Source organism: Cucurbita pepo, chromosome LG19 (assembly GCF_002806865.2).
Source record: "Cucurbita pepo subsp. pepo cultivar mu-cu-16 chromosome LG19, ASM280686v2, whole genome shotgun sequence".
Taxonomy (NCBI): Eukaryota; Viridiplantae; Streptophyta; class Magnoliopsida; order Cucurbitales; family Cucurbitaceae; genus Cucurbita; species Cucurbita pepo.
Window position 1 is genome coordinate 301,334 of NC_036656.1, and position 22,200 is coordinate 323,533.

At 38.5% G+C, this 22,200-nt stretch overlaps 2 protein-coding genes across 7 annotated transcripts; both read left to right on the top strand.

Moving 5' to 3' along the window:
• Window positions 1-15,522, top strand: LOC111781370 (DNA helicase INO80-like). Of its 2 annotated transcripts, XM_023661922.1 has the most exons (24): window positions 1-356; window positions 558-663; window positions 796-1,180; window positions 1,262-1,694; window positions 1,788-1,988; window positions 2,112-2,222; window positions 2,689-2,831; window positions 8,577-8,849; window positions 8,960-9,068; window positions 9,155-9,235; window positions 9,309-9,481; window positions 9,670-9,795; window positions 9,996-10,157; window positions 10,241-10,298; window positions 11,375-11,602; window positions 11,701-11,847; window positions 12,063-12,617; window positions 12,709-12,966; window positions 13,054-13,161; window positions 13,307-13,401; window positions 13,501-13,657; window positions 13,734-13,931; window positions 14,027-14,182; window positions 14,840-15,522. In XM_023661922.1, exons 1-24 carry the CDS (start codon window positions 300-302, stop codon window positions 15,071-15,073), a joined length of 4,554 nt encoding a protein of 1,517 aa, XP_023517690.1. In that variant the 5' UTR covers window positions 1-299; the 3' UTR covers window positions 15,074-15,522. The 2 variants fall into 2 exon arrangements, with proteins under 2 accessions (XP_023517690.1, XP_023517691.1); XM_023661923.1 differs by lacking the exons at window positions 8,577-8,849; window positions 8,960-9,068; window positions 9,155-9,235; ... (2 more) ...; window positions 9,996-10,157; window positions 10,241-10,298 and adding exons at window positions 3,208-3,316; window positions 3,403-3,483; window positions 3,557-3,729; ... (1 more) ...; window positions 4,244-4,405; window positions 4,489-4,546 and having other exon boundaries at window positions 2-356; window positions 576-663; window positions 2,689-3,104.
• Window positions 15,523-16,162: 640 nt separating this feature from the next.
• On the top strand, window positions 16,163-21,884 carry LOC111781848 (39S ribosomal protein L46, mitochondrial-like). Of its 5 annotated transcripts, none has more exons than XM_023662565.1 (7): window positions 16,163-16,260; window positions 16,428-16,580; window positions 16,837-16,902; window positions 19,619-19,693; window positions 21,000-21,129; window positions 21,204-21,326; window positions 21,456-21,884. In XM_023662565.1, exons 2-7 carry the CDS (start codon window positions 16,429-16,431, stop codon window positions 21,597-21,599), a joined length of 690 nt encoding a protein of 229 aa, XP_023518333.1. In that variant the 5' UTR covers window positions 16,163-16,260; window position 16,428; the 3' UTR covers window positions 21,600-21,884. The 5 variants fall into 5 exon arrangements, with proteins under 5 accessions (XP_023518333.1, XP_023518334.1, XP_023518332.1 ...); XM_023662566.1 differs by having other exon boundaries at window positions 16,168-16,260; window positions 16,423-16,580; XM_023662564.1 differs by having other exon boundaries at window positions 16,217-16,314.
• The last annotated feature ends 316 nt before the right edge of the window (window positions 21,885-22,200 follow it).

The following is a 22,200-nucleotide window of genomic DNA, read 5'->3' on the forward strand; positions in this document are numbered from 1 at the left end:
AAGACAACCGGCGTTACCGACCAACCTTTCAAAGCCACGGCGGCGACGAGCGGTTTAATCCCAAATGCCTCAAAACCGGCGCACGTTAGCGATGCCTCTCCTTCTTCGTCTTCCTTATCCTGCGCCGTTCTTCTCAACACTGCGTCGTCGTCCCCACTCTCAATTCCCAAGATCCCAATCCTTTCCTAGGGTTAGGGTTTCCACTATCTCTCTCATCTACACCATTCTTCCGATGCAATTCGCAGATTTTGCGTCCCGTTTCTCTGGCTTTCACTCGCTTCCTCGTCGTCATTTTTCACATGGACCGTCACAGGCAATCCAAGGACTTGTTCTACTCCAACCTCTTCAGCCTTGAGGTTTCCCATCTCCCTTTCTGCTTCTTTTTCGCAATGTTTTTAATTTTTTGAGTTTTTAGGGTTTTGTGTTTGGTGTTCATGCGCTGCCGATTAGTTGCTTTCTTGTTTGTGTTTTAGTAGGGTTGGGTGATTTAATTGTTGTTGGGATTGAATGTGGGTTTTAGTCGATTTTTTTTATTTGTTTAGTTTTTTGTTTGAAAGTTTTGGGTCCTGCGGCAGCCATTGGTGAACTTCCAACTTCCGCAACCAGAGGATGATTTTGATTATTATGCTAATAGTAGTCATGATGAGAGCAGAGGTAGCCCAGGTACATGTTAGTGTGATTAAATCTGTGATGTCTGATTCGTCCCCTACTTGCAAATGTACTAGAGATGGAAGATTATGGCTATAAATATATTTTTCTTGAAGAGGGTGTGTACTGATGGTGGATGAATATCAGGTAGAACAATTACAACACAGGGTAATGGTACCATGACTAAGAGAGAGTTGAGCTTGGTGAGAAAAAGAAGGCAGTCCCTGAACAGTGAGGAGGAGGATGATGGTGCGAACGATTACTACGGGACGCACGTCACTGAAGAGCGGTATCGGCAAATGCTTGGAGAACACATTAAGATTTATAAGCGAAGGTCTAAACACTCCTCATCTCCCATGCCTGCACGTATGGGTAATTCAGTGTCCAAAGGTAACTCAAGTTTAAGAGCTAGGAGGTCAGGGAGTGAACAACATGAAGGATTTCTTGAAATGGAAACAGCAAATGATTATAATCCTCATAGACCAGGAATTTATCATGATCCAGATTTTGCCCCGCTGCGTACCCCTAACAGGTTTTCTTTTTTAAATGATTATCTTAAGAGTGAGAAGTCTTTTAGTTGTGACATCATTTTAAGATCTTTATGTTCTTGCAGAGTAATATATGAGCCTGCATATTTGGATATTGGGGATGGCATCATTTACAAAATTCCCCCAACTTACGATAAGCTGGCCGCTTCACTGAACTTGCCAAGCTTCTCTGACATCCAAGTAGAGGAAGTTTACTTAGAGGGTACTTTGGATTTGGGGTCTTTAGCATCCATGATTGCTGATGACAAAAGATTTGGAAACCGAAGCCAGGCAGGGATGGGGGACCCTCGGCACCAGTATGAATCGCTTCAGGCAAGATTAGATGCCTTGTCAGCTTCAAACTCGTCACAGAAGTTCAGTCTTAAAGTATCTGATATTGGGCTGAATTCATCCATCCCTGAGGGGGCTGCGGGAAGTATAAAGCGAGCTATTTTATCCGAGGGTGGTGTGCTACAAATATATTACGTAAAGGTTTTGGAGAAGGGAGACACTTACGAGGTTTATAATCTATTATAGTACATTATCCGTTTTCATTTTTTTCTTCGTATTTGTGTGGGATTGGATGTTCATTTCATATATTTTGTGCTGCAGATTATTGAACGCAGCCTGCCCAAGAAGCAAAATGTAAAGAAAGACCCTTCTGTCATAGAGAGAGAGGAATTGGAGAAGATTGGAAAAATCTGGGTCAACATTGTAAGGAGAGACTTGCCAAAACATCATCGAAATTTCACAGCATTTCATCGAAAGCAGCTAATTGATGCCAAGAGGTTCTCAGAAATTTGCCAAAGGGAGGCATGTATTATTTATTCCTTATTGGGATTATGGATTTTGGTTAAACTTTAGCTTCTAGTTATGTACTTTATCTGGAACGTTTGTAGTGTGGTTTCTTGACCACGGTGTCGTTATCTTAAACAGGTGAAAATGAAGGTCAGCAGATCTCTTAAAATGATGAGGGGTGTTGCTATTCGGACAAGGAAATTAGCTAGAGACATGTTGCTCTTTTGGAAGCGTATTGATAAGGAGATGGTATTCTTCTTTTCTTTATGAAGTATTTATCTTATTTGGTTGTAAGTAGGGTTTTAAAGTGTGTGTTTAAGCACGCTTTGTTGTGCCTTGATATAAAGTGATGCAACCTTGTAAGACACATGTTTTGGTGTTCCGCTTGTGCCTCGTACCTTTATACTTGGCCTCAATTTCTTGTTCGTAACATCATGGATGAAAATGGGCGTAATGCCTATGCTAAGAATCTCTTAGACATTTTCTTTTCTTTTTTGATTCCATGTTTCAAAATTTTTCTCTTTAGATAAAAACTCAACTATCATTGAAAAAGAAAAAAACATGAAGATTATGTTATTTGTTTCACCTCATTAAAGCCTATACTTCCANTTTTTTTTTTTTTTTTTTTTTTGTGAGAAAACAAATACCTTTCTCTAGTCTTTTTTATTGTATAAGGATGTTTGATTCATCCTTTAGTTCTCTCCATTTTCATCAGGCGGAAGTGCGGAAAAGAGAGGAAAGAGAGGCTGCTGAAGCTTTGAGGCGAGAGCAGGAACTTCGAGAAGCTAAGAGACAGCAGCAGAGGCTCAATTTTCTTATACAACAAACAGAACTTTATAGTCATTTTATGCAGAACAAGTCAAATTTGCATCCTTCTGAATCTCTCCCTTTGGGAGATGAAAAACCAAATTTTGAAGAAGGGACTTGGAATTCAGATAGTGTGCCTGCTGAGGAAGAAGATCCCGAGGAGGCTGAACTGAAGATGGAGGCACTTAGAGTTGCTCAAGATGCAGTTTCGAAGCAAAAAAGGTTAACAAGTGCATTTGATGATGAATGCTCAAGGTTACGCCAAGCTTCTGAACCTGATCAAAATGAGGTTTCTGGAGCTAGTAACATAGATCTGCTTCATCCGTGAGTTTTCCTTTTTGTTTTTTAAAATGTTATCCCCACTTTGGAGTTTGAGACTGTTCCAATTTTTTAGTCAAGTTAATGGAATTATATTTCTGTTTGGCAGCTCAACCATGCCTGTAACTTCAACAGTACAGACACCTGAGTTGTTTAAAGGTAGCCTTAAAGAATATCAGCTAAAAGGTCTCCAATGGTTGGTCAATTGTTATGAGCAGGTTGTACGAAGTTCCTGTTAAATGATTTATCTTGGATTTTTTTTTTTTGTTAAAAAGTTAAGCTTTGGTGGCATGGTTATCTACAGGGTTTAAATGGTATACTTGCTGATGAAATGGGCCTTGGAAAAACCATCCAGGCAATGGTATTTTTGGCTCATTTGGCTGAGGTAATGATCATATTAAGTTCTTTAAGTATTTTTTCTTTCTTCGTATTGACTACTATCACTCTTCTTGTATCAGGATAAAAATATATGGGGGCCTTTTCTCGTTGTTGCACCTGCATCTGTCTTGAACAATTGGGTCGATGAAATCAATCGTTTCTGTCCTGACCTGAAAGCTCTTCCATATTGGGGTGGGGTTACCGATCGTGCAGTTCTTAGGAAGAAGATTAATCCCAAGAATTTATATCGCAGGTAATCTTAAGTTGTAAATAAAGTAGATTTAAAAGAATAAAACTTAAAGGTGTAGCTCCACTTTTATGATTGAAGTTATATTGCAGGTAATCTTATGCCTGTTCTTTTCTTCCTTTCTCCCCGCCCCCATGGATGCTTGTCATCATCTTATTTTTTTCTTGTTTGTTTTCTTTCTTTATCTGTTCTAGGGATGCTGGTTTTCACATCCTCGTTACCAACTATCAGCTACTTGTTGCTGACGAAAAGTATTTCCGGCGTGTTAAGTGGCAATATATGGTATTGGATGAGGCACAGGCAATCAAAAGTTCTACGAGGTTTGTTCCGATTTAGAACCAGTTGGATCAGGATAGGGTGCTCTGCTTTTGTTAACATAAAATCGTCTTGCTCGTGCCATGAGTGTTTTATAGTAAACAACCAAACAGTTGAATGGTATTAGTCAGCAGAAGCACCACAATTATGACCGTTGTTTTGGTCTACAGGAATAATGTGTTATTTTGTTTTCATTAAATTGCAGCATAAGGTGGAAAACACTGCTAAGCTTTAATTGTCGGAACCGCTTGCTGCTTACTGGGACACCTGTCCAGAATAATATGGCCGAGTTGTGGGCCCTTTTACATTTTATCATGCCTACTTTGTTTGACAGCCACGAACAGTTCAATGAGTGGTTCTCAAAAGGGTCAGTATTGATTCGTTGAGCTTTGGCGATTTAATCGAACTTGCTAAGTAAATGTTGTCTGATTCATAGGACTTTCCCTGCAGAATCGAAAATCATGCAGAACATGGGGGTACTTTGAATGAACACCAACTTAACCGCTTGGTAAGTACTACCTATGTATTAACTTTGGAATCTACCAACTTTGTCAATTTAGTTGTGATATGAAATGAAAGTGCTCTAGTAGCAAGTTACATACTCGAAGTTCTTTGTTTATATTGGGAACGTGTTGCATTTCTGTTTGACCCTTATGAGTCTCCTACTCGAATAAGTCAATATGAGAGAAGTTCCTCCCCATTTTATACTATGGAGTTATAAAACTTTTCATGAAGAAAATTTAAAATTTAAAATTTACTTTGGCGTTGATAAAACTAGATGTAGCTTTATTCATCTACCCTCCTCTTGATGGAAAAGAGTTTGTTGGGTCAACAAATGTGAGATCTCATATCGGTTGAGGAGGAGAACGAAACATTCTTTATAAGGGTGTGGAAACCCCTCCCTAGCATATGTGTTTTAAAAACCTTGAGGAGAAGCCTGAAAGGAATAGCCAAAAGAGGACAATATCTGCTAGTGGTGGACTTGGGCTGTTACGGTTGGTATTAGAGCCAGACACTGGGTGATTGCCAACGGACACGAGGCGGTGTGCCAGCAAGGCCACCTTCGGGGAGGATTGGGGGGGTTCCACAACGATTGGATAATGGAACAAGTGCTAGTGAGAACACTGGACCTCGTAGGGGGTNATGGATGAAAATGGGCGTAATGCCTATGCTAAGAATCTCTTAGACATTTTCTTTTCTTTTTTGATTCCATGTTTCAAAATTTTTCTCTTTAGATAAAAACTCAACTATCATTGAAAAAGAAAAAAACATGAAGATTATGTTATTTGTTTCACCTCATTAAAGCCTATACTTCCATTTTACGTTAATGCATTACTTCTAGTGTATCACGCTTTTTGTAATTTTAGTAGATTGGAGAATAAGCTAGATACTCCCCCTCTCCACACGCTTGCCTGCTTTCCACTGCATTCATTCAATAAAACTGTTGAACTGTTAATTAAGGAATTTATTTTTTTTTACAGGTAGAAGTGCGGAAAAGGGAGGAAAGAGAAGCTGCTGAAGCTTTGAGATGGGAGCAGGAACTTCGAGAAGCTAAGAGACAGCAGCAGAGGCTCAATTTTCTTATACAACAAACAGAACTTTATAGTCATTTTATGCAGAACAAATCAAATTTGCATCCTTCTGAAGCTCTGCCTTTGGGAGATGAAAAACCAGATTACCAGGAAGGGACTTGGAACTCAGATAGCATGCCTGCTGAGGAAGAAGATCCTGAGGAGGCTGAACTGAAGAAGGAGGCACTTAGAGTTGCTCAAGATGCAGTCTCGAAGCAGAAAAGGTTAACAAGTGCATTCGATGATGAATGCTCAAGACTACGCCAAGCTTCTGAACCTGATCCAAATGAGGTCGCCGGAGCTAATAACATAGATCTGCTTCATCCGTGAGTTTTCTTTTTTGTTTTTTTTAATTAAAATTTTCTTCCCATTTTGGAGTTTGAGGCAGTTGCAACTTTTTAGTCAAAGTTAATTGAACTATATTGTTGTTTGGCAGCTCAACCATGCCTGTAACTTCAACAGTACAGACACCTGAGTTGTTTAAAGGTAGCCTTAAAGAATATCAGCTAAAAGGTCTCCAATGGTTGGTCAATTGTTATGAGCAGGTTGTACGAAGTTCCTGTTAAATGATTTATCTTGGATTTTTTTTTTTTGTTAAAAAGTTAAGCTTTGGTGGCATGGTTATCTACAGGGTTTAAATGGTATACTTGCTGATGAAATGGGCCTTGGAAAAACCATCCAGGCAATGGTATTTTTGGCTCATTTGGCTGAGGTAATGATCATATTAAGTTCTTTAAGTATTTTTTCTTTCTTCGTATTGACTACTATCACTCTTCTTGTATCAGGATAAAAATATATGGGGGCCTTTTCTCGTTGTTGCACCTGCATCTGTCTTGAACAATTGGGTCGATGAAATCAATCGTTTCTGTCCTGACCTGAAAGCTCTTCCATATTGGGGTGGGGTTACCGATCGTGCAGTTCTTAGGAAGAAGATTAATCCCAAGAATTTATATCGCAGGTAATCTTAAGTTGTAAATAAAGTAGATTTAAAAGAATAAAACTTAAAGGTGTAGCTCCACTTTTATGATTGAAGTTATATTGCAGGTAATCTTATGCCTGTTCTTTTCTTCCTTTCTCCCCGCCCCCATGGATGCTTGTCATCATCTTATTTTTTTCTTGTTTGTTTTCTTTCTTTATCTGTTCTAGGGATGCTGGTTTTCACATCCTCGTTACCAACTATCAGCTACTTGTTGCTGACGAAAAGTATTTCCGGCGTGTTAAGTGGCAATATATGGTATTGGATGAGGCACAGGCAATCAAAAGTTCTACGAGGTTTGTTCCGATTTAGAACCAGTTGGATCAGGATAGGGTGCTCTGCTTTTGTTAACATAAAATCGTCTTGCTCGTGCCATGAGTGTTTTATAGTAAACAACCAAACAGTTGAATGGTATTAGTCAGCAGAAGCACCACAATTATGACCGTTGTTTTGGTCTACAGGAATAATGTGTTATTTTGTTTTCATTAAATTGCAGCATAAGGTGGAAAACACTGCTAAGCTTTAATTGTCGGAACCGCTTGCTGCTTACTGGGACACCTGTCCAGAATAATATGGCCGAGTTGTGGGCCCTTTTACATTTTATCATGCCTACTTTGTTTGACAGCCACGAACAGTTCAATGAGTGGTTCTCAAAAGGGTCAGTATTGATTCGTTGAGCTTTGGCGATTTAATCGAACTTGCTAAGTAAATGTTGTCTGATTCATAGGACTTTCCCTGCAGAATCGAAAATCATGCAGAACATGGGGGTACTTTGAATGAACACCAACTTAACCGCTTGGTAAGTACTACCTATGTATTAACTTTGGAATCTACCAACTTTGTCAATTTAGTTGTGATATGAAATGAAAGTGCTCTAGTAGCAAGTTACATACTCGAAGTTCTTTGTTTATATTGGGAACGTGTTGCATTTCTGTTTGACCCTTATGAGTCTCCTACTCGAATAAGTCAATATGAGAGAAGTTCCTCCCCATTTTATACTATGGAGTTATAAAACTTTTCATGAAGAAAATTTAAAATTTAAAATTTACTTTGGCGTTGATAAAACTAGATGTAGCTTTATTCATCTACCCTCCTCTTGATGGAAAAGAGTTTGTTGGGTCAACAAATGTGAGATCTCATATCGGTTGAGGAGGAGAACGAAACATTCTTTATAAGGGTGTGGAAACCCCTCCCTAGCATATGTGTTTTAAAAACCTTGAGGAGAAGCCTGAAAGGAATAGCCAAAAGAGGACAATATCTGCTAGTGGTGGACTTGGGCTGTTACGGTTGGTATTAGAGCCAGACACTGGGTGATTGCCAACGGACACGAGGCGGTGTGCCAGCAAGGCCACCTTCGGGGAGGATTGGGGGGGTTCCACAACGATTGGATAATGGAACAAGTGCTAGTGAGAACACTGGACCTCGTAGGGGGTGGATTGTGAGATTTCACATCGGTTGGGGAGGAGAACGAAACATTCTTTATATGAGTGTGGAAACTTCTCCCCAGCAGACGCGTTTTAAAAACCTTGAGGGAAAACTCGAAAGGAAAAACCCAAAGAAGACAATATCTGCTATCGGTGGACTTGGCCGTTACAACAAAGGGCCGTAGAATTGCTTTCTAATATTGCTTCATTTTTTGTGTGGCCTATCTTATATATTCGTCATATCTTGTATGAAAGTTTGAAACAAGGGACGTCTCTCAATCAAGAGATCATTGTTCTTTAACTAGTTTGGATCATAAAGCCTTCTTAGATATATTTTGTATTAGTAAATGGAATTTGGATTATGGAAGGAATCAGGTATTGGAGTTATAAACGATTCAGTATGTTGCAATGCACTTTTTTGACTTATGTTTTTCTCATTTTTCTCAAACAGCATTCAATACTAAAACCTTTTATGTTGCGGAGAGTAAAAAAAGACGTAGTCTCTGAGCTTACTAAAAAAACTGNTATACAACAAACAGAACTTTATAGTCATTTTATGCAGAACAAATCAAATTTGCATCCTTCTGAAGCTCTGCCTTTGGGAGATGAAAAACCAGATTACCAGGAAGGGACTTGGAACTCAGATAGCATGCCTGCTGAGGAAGAAGATCCTGAGGAGGCTGAACTGAAGAAGGAGGCACTTAGAGTTGCTCAAGATGCAGTCTCGAAGCAGAAAAGGTTAACAAGTGCATTCGATGATGAATGCTCAAGACTACGCCAAGCTTCTGAACCTGATCCAAATGAGGTCGCCGGAGCTAATAACATAGATCTGCTTCATCCGTGAGTTTTCTTTTTTGTTTTTTTTAATTAAAATTTTCTTCCCATTTTGGAGTTTGAGGCAGTTGCAACTTTTTAGTCAAAGTTAATTGAACTATATTGTTGTTTGGCAGCTCAACCATGCCTGTAACTTCAACAGTACAGACACCTGAGTTGTTTAAAGGTAGCCTTAAAGAATATCAGCTAAAAGGTCTCCAATGGTTGGTCAATTGTTATGAGCAGGTTGTACGAAGTTCCTGTTAAATGATTTATCTTGGATTTTTTTTTTTTGTTAAAAAGTTAAGCTTTGGTGGCATGGTTATCTACAGGGTTTAAATGGTATACTTGCTGATGAAATGGGCCTTGGAAAAACCATCCAGGCAATGGTATTTTTGGCTCATTTGGCTGAGGTAATGATCATATTAAGTTCTTTAAGTATTTTTTCTTTCTTCGTATTGACTACTATCACTCTTCTTGTATCAGGATAAAAATATATGGGGGCCTTTTCTCGTTGTTGCACCTGCATCTGTCTTGAACAATTGGGTCGATGAAATCAATCGTTTCTGTCCTGACCTGAAAGCTCTTCCATATTGGGGTGGGGTTACCGATCGTGCAGTTCTTAGGAAGAAGATTAATCCCAAGAATTTATATCGCAGGTAATCTTAAGTTGTAAATAAAGTAGATTTAAAAGAATAAAACTTAAAGGTGTAGCTCCACTTTTATGATTGAAGTTATATTGCAGGTAATCTTATGCCTGTTCTTTTCTTCCTTTCTCCCCGCCCCCATGGATGCTTGTCATCATCTTATTTTTTTCTTGTTTGTTTTCTTTCTTTATCTGTTCTAGGGATGCTGGTTTTCACATCCTCGTTACCAACTATCAGCTACTTGTTGCTGACGAAAAGTATTTCCGGCGTGTTAAGTGGCAATATATGGTATTGGATGAGGCACAGGCAATCAAAAGTTCTACGAGGTTTGTTCCGATTTAGAACCAGTTGGATCAGGATAGGGTGCTCTGCTTTTGTTAACATAAAATCGTCTTGCTCGTGCCATGAGTGTTTTATAGTAAACAACCAAACAGTTGAATGGTATTAGTCAGCAGAAGCACCACAATTATGACCGTTGTTTTGGTCTACAGGAATAATGTGTTATTTTGTTTTCATTAAATTGCAGCATAAGGTGGAAAACACTGCTAAGCTTTAATTGTCGGAACCGCTTGCTGCTTACTGGGACACCTGTCCAGAATAATATGGCCGAGTTGTGGGCCCTTTTACATTTTATCATGCCTACTTTGTTTGACAGCCACGAACAGTTCAATGAGTGGTTCTCAAAAGGGTCAGTATTGATTCGTTGAGCTTTGGCGATTTAATCGAACTTGCTAAGTAAATGTTGTCTGATTCATAGGACTTTCCCTGCAGAATCGAAAATCATGCAGAACATGGGGGTACTTTGAATGAACACCAACTTAACCGCTTGGTAAGTACTACCTATGTATTAACTTTGGAATCTACCAACTTTGTCAATTTAGTTGTGATATGAAATGAAAGTGCTCTAGTAGCAAGTTACATACTCGAAGTTCTTTGTTTATATTGGGAACGTGTTGCATTTCTGTTTGACCCTTATGAGTCTCCTACTCGAATAAGTCAATATGAGAGAAGTTCCTCCCCATTTTATACTATGGAGTTATAAAACTTTTCATGAAGAAAATTTAAAATTTAAAATTTACTTTGGCGTTGATAAAACTAGATGTAGCTTTATTCATCTACCCTCCTCTTGATGGAAAAGAGTTTGTTGGGTCAACAAATGTGAGATCTCATATCGGTTGAGGAGGAGAACGAAACATTCTTTATAAGGGTGTGGAAACCCCTCCCTAGCATATGTGTTTTAAAAACCTTGAGGAGAAGCCTGAAAGGAATAGCCAAAAGAGGACAATATCTGCTAGTGGTGGACTTGGGCTGTTACGGTTGGTATTAGAGCCAGACACTGGGTGATTGCCAACGGACACGAGGCGGTGTGCCAGCAAGGCCACCTTCGGGGAGGATTGGGGGGGTTCCACAACGATTGGATAATGGAACAAGTGCTAGTGAGAACACTGGACCTCGTAGGGGGTGGATTGTGAGATTTCACATCGGTTGGGGAGGAGAACGAAACATTCTTTATATGAGTGTGGAAACTTCTCCCCAGCAGACGCGTTTTAAAAACCTTGAGGGAAAACTCGAAAGGAAAAACCCAAAGAAGACAATATCTGCTATCGGTGGACTTGGCCGTTACAACAAAGGGCCGTAGAATTGCTTTCTAATATTGCTTCATTTTTTGTGTGGCCTATCTTATATATTCGTCATATCTTGTATGAAAGTTTGAAACAAGGGACGTCTCTCAATCAAGAGATCATTGTTCTTTAACTAGTTTGGATCATAAAGCCTTCTTAGATATATTTTGTATTAGTAAATGGAATTTGGATTATGGAAGGAATCAGGTATTGGAGTTATAAACGATTCAGTATGTTGCAATGCACTTTTTTGACTTATGTTTTTCTCATTTTTCTCAAACAGCATTCAATACTAAAACCTTTTATGTTGCGGAGAGTAAAAAAAGACGTAGTCTCTGAGCTTACTAAAAAAACTGAGATTACAGTGCATTGCAAGTTAAGTTCTCGGCAGCAAGCTTTTTATCAAGCTATCAAGAATAAGATATCTCTTGCTGGGTTGTTTGACAGCAATAGGCATATTAATGGGAAGAAAGCTCTCAGTCTTATGAACATTGTCATTCAGCTAAGAAAGGTATTTCATCTCTCTATCTCCACACGCACGCACACACACACGAAGTACCTTTTTTATAACGATAATTAGAGAAATATTTTAACCGGGTAAATGGGTAGGTATGCAATCACCCAGAGTTGTTCGAAAGGAACGAGGGAAGCACGTACTTATACTTTGCAGACATTCCAAATCCTCTTTTGCCCCCTCCTTTCGGGGAACTTGAGGACGTACACTACTCAGGAGGCCACAATCCCATAGAGTTCAAGGTACTTCCACTTTTGCCTCTAATTTTTTTAAGCTATAAACATATCACTTATCTCTCAGATTTATTTTCTGTGTATTTTGTTTAACATCTTCCATCATAGGGTTTCTGTATATGCATAATACGTCAGCATGAATATTATCGTTTAGTTCTCCAATTTACTTGCTTTCTCCAACGGAATGACTAATAGTTGTTTTAATCTGATTATTTGATTATTAGTTACCGAAACTGGTCCACCAAGACGTTCTTCAAAGTTCAAAATCATTTGCAGTTGCACATGGCATTGGAGGATCTCTTCAGAAACATTTTAACATATTTTCTTCGGAAAACGTTTTTCGATCCATATTCATGCAAGGAGACTATTTACACCAGTCATATCGTCAAAGTGGTACTTTCGGTTTTACCCATTTGATGGATCTATCCCCTGCAGAAGTTATGTTTTTTGCCAATGGTTCTTTTCTAGAACGGCTACTTTTTTCCATAACGAGATGGGACCGGCAATTTCTCGATGAAATCCTGGAATTCATTATGGAATCTATTGATGATGATGATCCAGAAAATGGTTCTCTTGAGCAGAAAAAAGTGCGCGTCGTTACAAGAATGTTGTTGATGCCTTCCATATATCAGACTAACTTACTCCGGAGAAAACTCGCAACAGGGCCTGGTGATGCTCCTTTTGAGGCTTTAATCATTCCTCAACAGGAGAGGCTTCAGTCCAACGTTGGGCTTCTTCACGCAGCATACACGTTTATTCCAAGGATTCGAGCTCCACCGGTATATTTTTTCAAGAAACTAAAACTTGGTGAAATGGTTTTTATCCTTTCGCGTACTTATTTAATGCTTCGTTGCTGCATCTATTTTGCAGATAGGTATTCACTGCTCAGATAGAAGCTTTACTTACCAAACGGTTGAACAATTGCATGACCCTTGGGTTAAGAGATTGTTTATCGGGTTTGCACGAACATCTGACTTTAACGGACCAGGGAAGCCAAACGAACCCCACCCTTTGATTCAAGAGATTGATTCTGAAATACCAGTTTCCCAGCCTGCTCTTCAGTTGACGTACGGTATTTTCGGGTCCTCTCCTCCAATGCAAAGTTTTGATCCAGCAAAGTTGCTCACGGTTGGTGTTTTTTTCTCCTCATTTTACATTGACTTCAAGGAATGTTCAAGTAGGGTTCTGTAAGGAATTTATGTTAATTTTATATAGGACTCTGGGAAGCTACAAACACTCGATATATTACTGAAACGCTTGCGAGCCGAAAATCATCGTGTACTCCTGTTTGCTCAAATGACAAAAATGTTGAATATTCTCGAGGTATTCATTCTTCGTCGGTATTGTTCTTGGCTACTTGAAACTTTAAAACAAGACAATACCTTTTTATAAGCGCCTCGACATTATTGTTTAATGAGGTTTCTGAAGTTCGTTTGCTCGCTTTTACAATTACAACATGTTTCTGCAGGATTACATGAATTATCGGAAGTATAAATACCTTAGACTCGATGGATCCTCCACTATAATGGATCGTCGAGATATCGTCAGGGAATTCCAACTTCGGTATGGACTCCCTTGACGTCGAAATGATGGTTACTACATCGTTTTCTACTTTCAGAATCTGTTATTTTGTAATGCAATCATGTTATATTTTTTTTGTAGGAATGATATTTTTGTGTTCTTATTGAGCACAAGAGCTGGTGGACTTGGCATTAACTTAACAGCTGCTGATACTGTCATCTTCTATGAAAATGATTGGAATCCGACATTGGATTTGCAGGCGATGGACAGAGCTCACCGTCTCGGACAGACAAAAGACGTTAGTTTCATTTCATCGGTGAATTTGAGATTTGGGAAAAACCTGACTTTAATTATGCTTGCAATTTGCTTTGTAGGTCACCGTGTACAGACTGATATGCAAAGAGACAGTTGAAGAGAAGATTCTTGAAAGAGCTAGCCAGAAAAACACTGTTCAGCAGCTTGTCATGACCGGCGGCCATGTTCAAGGAGACATCTTAGCTCCTGAGGAGGTCGTTTCTTTACTTCTCGACGATGCGCAGTTGGAGCAAAAATTACGAGAAATACCTATTGTGGTTCGTTCGATTTGTCATCTTTTTCGGCTTGGAAGAAGATCTTATATTTATATATTTTTTCCGTCTTTTTTTCCTTAAGATCTCTTTGTTGCCAGGCAAAGGGTAGACATCAGAACAAACAAGCGAAGGGTATAAGAGTTGATGCTGAGGGAGATGCATCTTTGGAGGATCTAATGAACACCGAATCCCGGGGTACTGAATACGACGTTCCATCTCCTGATCCCGAAAAAACTAACTCCAGCACGAAAAAGGTACTGTACTTTCTATGTCTATTATTATTGACAAACCTTGAAAAGAAACCTGAAAGGGAAAGCTCAAAGAGGACAATATCTGCTAGCGGTGGGCTTGAGTTGTTACTAATGGTATTACAGCCAGATATTGGGCGTTGTGCCAACGAGAAGGCTAAGCTCCAAAGGGGGGTGGACACGAGGCGGTGTGCCAGGAAGGACGCTGGGCCCCAAAGGGGGGTGGATTGGAAGTCCCACATCAATTGGAGAAGGGAATGAGTGTCAGCGAGGACGTTGGACCCCGAAACGGGGTGGATTGTGATATCCCACATCGGTTAGGAAGGAGGACGAAACATTATTTATAAGGGTGTGGAAACTTCTCCCAAGCAGACGCGTTTTAAAAACTTTGAGTAGAAGCCCGAAAGAGAAAGCTCAAAGAGGACAATATCTACTAGCGGTGAGCTTGAGTTGTTACATATATTTTCAAACCTGAGTACGAATCCATGATCATTCTCGACTCACTCCAGCATGTGAAGTTCATCAACGATGTTTGAGGACGTAGGAGTGAGGAGATAGGAGTTGTTGCATATAACGCACCCAACGTGTTATGGACTAACTTTAAATTGTTTGCTACCTCCCAACCGCATTATTGTCTATACATATGTCTGACTATTTGTGCAGAGAAAAGGTGGTTCTGAAAAGCAAAGTTCATCGAAGGCTCGAAGTTTACAAAATATAAACAAAACTACCCCGGTGGTTCAGTTTGACTTGGATGACTCTCGGCAAAACGTCGAATCTCAAACTCAGAAACCGAAGAGACCAAAGCGACCAACCAAGAGTGTAAATGGAAACCTTGTACCAGCAACAACCTCCACAAACATGGGAATTTTAGAGCAGACTCAATATCCACAATAGCAGCAGCTATATGAGGTTGACTCGACGTGGGCGTTTCATCACCCTACGAAGCAAACAAACCGCGGTCGTGGAATTTGATCAGATTGACCATACTGCGTATGACATTGCAGATAAGATGGTATAATTCATCCTTCACGCTCGTGTCATGTCCTGGCATCTACACAGGTATCGTGAATGTTGTCCAGGTCCCGACCGTAACATGTTCCTTCCTATCTGTTTTTCTGCTAGCCAGTGGAGGAGCTCGTAAAGCAAATCGGAGGATTGCGAGAGCTTGTCGTGTCGTGTACATATTGAGCTTATCGCCATCACACTTCCAATTGAAGATTTGAAGGTAACCAAAATCTTCTGTAATATTTTCCCCTTCATTTTGGCGGGAAAATCCTCTGTAATTATATCAATATGTGTACATATATATATATATATATATACACATTTATGGGCTTCGTTTATGATGCTATGTTTTTGCGCTATCTGTTGAGATGAGTCTTTGGGTTCGAGAAATGTAAATACATATAACATGTCTATGACTATTGATGGGACCTAAATCCATGAATGGTCTTGGGTCCTACATTATATTTTGAACTGTCGGTGTATTAACTTGACTACACATGACCTACGTACATGCACAAGGACTCACCAAGTGAATATCAATCCTCTAAGCCTAACTATGGGCATGCGCACGCTCCCGCATACTGAAACCACAAGAGACATTAAATACAACATGCTTGAAATCCCGTCACGTGAGATATAAAGCAGTGGTGTGCAACGTACATAATTTGTATTTTTTTTATGTAACTCACATCTACGCTTTTTCTTTTGGTTCATGCTCTTGCCTCCGTATTCACTTGGTTGGTGTCACTCCCTCGTGTTCAACGACATCGTTGTCTTCCTTCAGTTCGTGCTGCAGTCACCTTCCTAGATTTTGCAAACCCTCTCCGAATTTTAAAAACATAAAATATCTACTTTTAATTTACAAATTTCTTATTTAAATTAATTTTTAAAAACATATATTTATTTCTGCAAAAAAAAAAAAAAAAAAAAGTCATTTCCGAAAGGAGCCCAATGATTAAAATCAGCCCAAACCCATAGTTGATGGAAGCTCCGGCGGCCCAATTATGAACTGAGAATAACTCGGGAGATTTACCAAGCACAACCCTCGCCGTCGACGGTCACACTCTTGTTCTCAGGTGAATACATCTCGTTCAAAGTTAGCTTATGAATGGTTGTACAAGATCGTCTAGGGTCTGTTCTTAGAGCTTCAATGCAAGTTCTCGTATCACCTCAAAATTTCTTGTGTGGTTTTTGAATGGTTGTTTCTTTTCCTCTAATCGGTTTTTGGATTCATGAAGTTCAGAATGCAGAGCTCGTTTAGTTTAGCCGGTCAGCTGGTGAAGAGGCGAGGATTTTCGACGTATTCCGAGAAAATTGTGGCGTCTGTTCTGTTCGAGAGGCTTCCAGTCGTGATTCCGAAGATTGATCCTGTTGTCTATGCGTTTCAGGAGTTCAAGTAAGTTTGTTTTCTTGTGTTTCTCTGTTTAATTTCTAAGAACTGAGGAATCTTGAAAATGGGAAAAATAAAATTAAGGAAACTGGGAGTATGTCTCGACTTGATATCCATCAGAACGGGGATTAATCAGGAAAAGGAATTCGAACGACATGATTAGTGTGATAGAGCTATGAGCTCGCACTAAAATCAAGTAACATTGGCATGGCATACTCCTCGCAGAAACAGTTTTCTGATACATCTGCTTGATTGTGCTCAGGTTTAGGTGGCAACAGCAATATCGACGCAGATATCCTGATGAATTTCTAGATAAAGCTAATGCCAGGTAAATGATCTTCCATTTCGTTATGCTGTGTCCACTACATGATTATGGTTTATGTATTCTTTTAATTTATCTTTTTCAACTTTCTTTTTAATTCTTGAGTATTTTAAGCACCATGTTCTGGAAAGTGCTCTTTTAATCTATTTTTCATCTAATATCATTATCAGTGACAATTGAAGTAGCTATATATTAGGTATCATATTTGAGCTTATTTTATTATTAAAGATGTAGGACAATTTTTTGTGGGCTACTAGGTTAGTGCCAGTTGAATCCAAACTTTGAACAACACTTTCTAAGGTTCCTTTCCATTATAGTGAGTTTTAATAGATTATAATGCTCGATTTCCCTGGATAGTGTTTCCATATACATGGTGCAAAAGAATTTTGAAAAACTGAAGTAATACCTTTTGAGTGTAACGAACCTAATTTCCTATTAAAATCACTAGTTCAATCCGATCTAGGTAGAATGTTGAAGGGTCTGATGAAGCGAGGGGCTCAGCTTGCCCTTTCGTCTTAACCTCAAGACACCTTCCATTGGGGTCACCTTCAAAAAATACTTTATCGCCTACTTTGAACTCCAGATTCCTATGCCTCACATTGGCGTAATTTTTTTGCCTACTCTGAGTCGTATACATTCTTGCCCTTGATCTTTTGCACGGCCTCATTGGTGGCTTTGACTAATTCTGGCCCTAACAACTCATATTCGCCTACTTCGTCCTAGCACATCGGGGTCTTGCACCGCTTTCCGCATAAAGCTTCAAACTGTGCCATACCGATAATTTGCTTGGAAACTTTTGTTGTAGGTGAACTCCATAAGGTGCAATTTTGGGTTTCAGCTACCTGTGAAATCCAAGACGCAGACACGTAACATGCCTTCCAAAATTTTGTTCGCACGTTTAGTTTGACCATCTCTTTGTGAGTGGACGATAATACAAAAGATAAGATAAGAATGTGTAGGGTCAGAGTAGACAGAAAAGTTATGCCGATGTAAGGCGTAGGAATCTAGAGTTTGAAGTAGGCAATAAAGTATTTTTGAAGGTGGTCTGAATAAAAGGTGTCTTGAGGCTCTGATGAAAGGGCAAGCTGGGACCATGCTTCAACGAACCCTTCGACATCCTAGATCAGATTGGACTACTGGTGACCTTGATTTTAATAGAAAATTATGGTTGTTGCAGTTGGTTGAGCTCTAGGCTTTTAGATTCTGTAAATTAGCCTATGATATAGGTGCATAATGTTTCCCATGGCCTTACGCTTCGTCACTGTCAAGTATACCTTACGAAAGATACTAACACCATGTTGTTTTGTTATATTATTTACCTTTCATGGCATACAAATGTTAATTGATGTATTAATGATGTTTAGATTAACATTGGATGTATTAATGATGTTTAGATTTAAGAAGATCTGTACTGTGAAGGCTATATAATTATAGGCTCATGAAAAGAGGTTAGCAGGCTACTTAATACTTGTATACTCATGAAAAGGATTTTTCGAAGGAAAGTTAGATGTTTATAATCAATAGACTTGAAACATAGTTAAATGATGTAGAACTATGACCCTAGAGATGAAAAGGATGTACCCACGTGTAGTAGTAAATGGCTTCATGACCAAGTAGGCTTGATAGGTAGTAAGATCCTATAGGTTACTATGGATATCGAGAGTGGTAGCGTCGAAGGAAAATTTCATCACCACAAAGAACGTGACTATGAAATCATACTGTTGGTATGAGCATGGAAAAGAGTGATTTGGACTTACCAAATGGAAATTTACGAGTTAACACCATGAAAGTTCAAATACTATATACTCAAACTGATTTGCGAATGTCACGAGTATTTTTAATGGAATTTAAGTTCTGGAAGTAGAGACCAAGGTCATTATATGATGTTCCATGAAATGATAGGTCTCAAACATGATTGCATGTAATTGCATTTCTTAACCCGAGCAATGGGGTTACTTTTTTAGTATTTTAAGAAATAATCAGTCCTGTGCTACTCTTATTTTTCAGGTAAAGGTAAAACACCCTTGCACTGAGACAACGTCGTGGTGATGGCCATGAGATTGAAGCTAGGATAGATGAATTCATGTTGTTTGTAGCTCTTAGGTTAGATGAGGATATTGTNCAATCACTGCTTATTCGCAAACAACACTTTATAGCCTATATCAATGTTTAAGTTTATGGCATCGTTTATGAAATATTTTGAATGGTTTTTTTTTTCTTTTACTAAACAGGCATATCATGTATGTAGCAGTGACTTAATTAGATTTGAAAAATAGAGTCGGTACGTAAGGTCTTTCGAAACTTGCCTCTTTTGGTAGCCAAAAGTAATTAAAGAAACTTTCCTGTTATACATAAGGTTAAAAAGTTTACGACTTCCTTGGAGACTGCTAAGTTGAAGCTTTTTGGTGATGAATCTTAGCGCTTCCGTTAGTAAAGAGCCTAAATTACTGTATTTTTTGGTGGTCAATTTATTTATTTTTTCCGATTATCTGTGGGGATCACTGCAGGTGAAGGATGAACAACTTTGTAGTTCCCCCTAAATATTATGTTAGTGCATGTCTTTATATAACTATCACTTGTGCAATTAAGATTCGACGTCATCGATATTCAGTTAGCTAATTTTGTGGAGCTTATTGCGCAAACACTAGCTAAATGCAAATACATAACTTTTTTTTTTCTTGTTCTTTTGGCGGTTGTATAACTTGAACTCTGCTGATAACAGGGGAAAAGGTGACTACCAAATTGATTATGTTCCAGCTCCACGGATTACGGAAGCTGACAAAACAAATGATAGGAAGTATGCAGTCTTTTTATTTATTTATTTATTTAGAATTGATAGATTGAAGGTTTCCTTATCAATGCCATCATCACCATTGCGGGAAAATAATAATGCAGTTCAAGTGCTCTTGTTCTTGTTCATGCTTTATAATTTTCATTGTTGTGAGGAGAGCCTAGTGGGTTTCTGAAGCGACAAAACAAGTGATATGAAGCATGCAGTCTTTTTTATTTATCTAGAATTGATAAATTGAAGGTTTCCTTATCAATGCTACCATCACTATTGGGGGAAAATAAAAACGCAGTCCATGAGCTCTTGTTTTTGTTCATGTTTTATGTCTTCATTATTATGAGGATAGCCTTGTGTTTCTTTATTTACTCTTCCAGTTCGCCAGTGTCCTCTTGCTTCTATTATTTGGTCACCATAAGTTGTGCTGATTTTCTTTCATTCTTGTAACTATATAATGCTCTTGTTGTGATGATATTATTCAATTGTCTGACTATAATTTTCTTTCTTCTGGTTAATCATGTTTTTCTTTTTCTGCAATTCTTTGATGCAACCATCTTGATAATTGTACTGCACCTTTTTGAGATCTCAATAGCTGTTAGAGAGGTTTCCACACCCTTGTGAAGAATGTTTCGTTCTCCTCCCCAATCGATGTGGGATATCACAATTCGCCCCCTTCGGGGCCCAGCGTCTTTGCTGGCACACAGCCTCATGTCCATGCCCCATTGGGGCTCAACTTTCTCAATGACACATCGCCTAGTGTCTGGCTCTGATTCCATTTGTAACAGCCCAAGCCTACCGTTAGCAGACATTGTTCTCTTTGGGCTTTCCCTCAAAAATTTTAAAACGCATCTGCTAGGGAGAGGTTTCCACGCCCTTATAAAGAATGTTTCGTTCTCCTCCCCAACTAATGTGTGACTCTAGCAAGAGCATGCTGCTACTTTAGGTGTATTCTACTCATTTACTTTAGTGCTCTTACATCTTTTAAAACCATGGTTCTACTTGATTCATGTTGATCAATTAAACTTGTTTTTATCCCTGCGAAAATCCATTCATTTGACTCTTGGGAAAATTGCAAGATATCCTTGTATATCTCATAAATGTTGAAACTATATTACTTGGTTAATCTATCAGACTTATTGGCATCTTTTGTACTATCAAATGGAGTTCTTAGATGGTGTCTTTAAAATACAATGTCTCCGTATTTCTCACTGTTGATCTAGAGTTCAGGCTATCTGATCAAAGTCATTAGTTTGCCAGATTCTAAGATCAAAATTGAGGTCTACATTCTGATTACTTGAATTCTCCTCTTTCCTTTTAGGTCACTGCAGAGAGCACTTGATAGAAGGCTCTACCTTCTTCTCTATGGTGCCTCTATTGGGGCACCTGATAAGAAACCTGTCTGGCACTTTCCAGAAAAAGTATACGAGACCGAGGAGACACTGCGTAAAGTGAGAGTCGGCTATCAATACTCTTCAGTTTTCTTTCTCATCAATTTTACCCTTCTAACTTTCAAGTTCTGCAGTGTGCAGAGTCTGCCTTAGCGTCCATCCTTGGAGGTCTTTCTCATACATATTTTGTTGGAAATGCTCCTATGGCGCACATGGGTGTACCGCCTACAGAAACTGCACAAGTTTCATCTCTGAAGGTATGTCTTCTACTAAAGATTTATATCATACAAGTTTCGGGAATTTATGCTCGAACGTAGAGAGTATTACGTTTAGTATAATGTGGTCGTTTACTCGTTTTCTTAAACGAAATCTCTCCTCTTTTCCAGAGGTTCTTTTTCAAGTCTCAAGTGATCGCAACCAATAAATTCAATATTGAGAAATGTGAAGATTTTGTGTGGGTTACAAAGGATGAATTGATGGAATATTTTCCTGATCAAGCTGAATTTTTCAAGAAGATGATCATCAGTTGATGCAAGTATATTTTGATCATATAAGCCTCATAGATTGTTTCAATCAACAAATTCATGGTGAGTTTGTAAGTGAAATGGAGGATCAAGTTATGAACTGGATATAATCTGGACGAACGAGAAAATTTTCTCTTCCAAATGGTTCGATGCTCTTATTTTGATTTCTTGAACCAACTAAAGTAATTATTTGTTCATTCTCAAAATTTGGAGTATAGCTTATCTTTACAATATTGTTTCCTAATCATATTTAAGTTAGAAGCTCCAATCTAGAGCACAAACTTTTTATAAGTTGTATTATGTCATTTTGCACATTTGACCGTTTATTCTTAATAATTTGTTAGAGATTTTCTACAATATGTATTCTTAATAATTTTTAGCATATAAACTAAATCGAAAACCATATGCTAAATGTAAGGGACGATTAAATAAATATTATTATGATTAAATACAATTAAATATTATTCCTATCCAATTTTTTTTTCTTTTTTTAAACATAATTAAGTATTTTGAATTCTTAAATTTTAAAATTTAAAGAAAAAACAAAAATTAACCTTTATAATTTAACATAGTACATGTTCCATGGCTTCAAAAATTAAAACAAACA

Excerpts from the sequence above, each read along its gene's own strand:
- LOC111781370 (XM_023661922.1), top strand. The coding sequence starts at position 300 with ATGGACCGTCACAGGCAATCCAAGGACTTGTTCTACTCCAACCTCTTC. Across the intron at positions 1,989-2,111 it reads CAGAAATTTGCCAAAGGGAG|GTGAAAATGAAGGTCAGCAG; the intron begins GCATGTATTATT and ends TATCTTAAACAG. Across the intron at positions 11,848-12,062 it reads ACAATCCCATAGAGTTCAAG|TTACCGAAACTGGTCCACCA; the intron begins GTACTTCCACTT and ends TTTGATTATTAG.
- LOC111781848 (XM_023662563.1), top strand. The coding sequence starts at position 16,293 with ATGGTTGTACAAGATCGTCTAGGGTCTGTTCTTAGAGCTTCAAT. Across the intron at positions 16,903-19,618 it reads CTAGATAAAGCTAATGCCAG|GGGAAAAGGTGACTACCAAA; the intron begins GTAAATGATCTT and ends TGCTGATAACAG. Across the intron at positions 21,327-21,455 it reads CACAAGTTTCATCTCTGAAG|AGGTTCTTTTTCAAGTCTCA; the intron begins GTATGTCTTCTA and ends CCTCTTTTCCAG.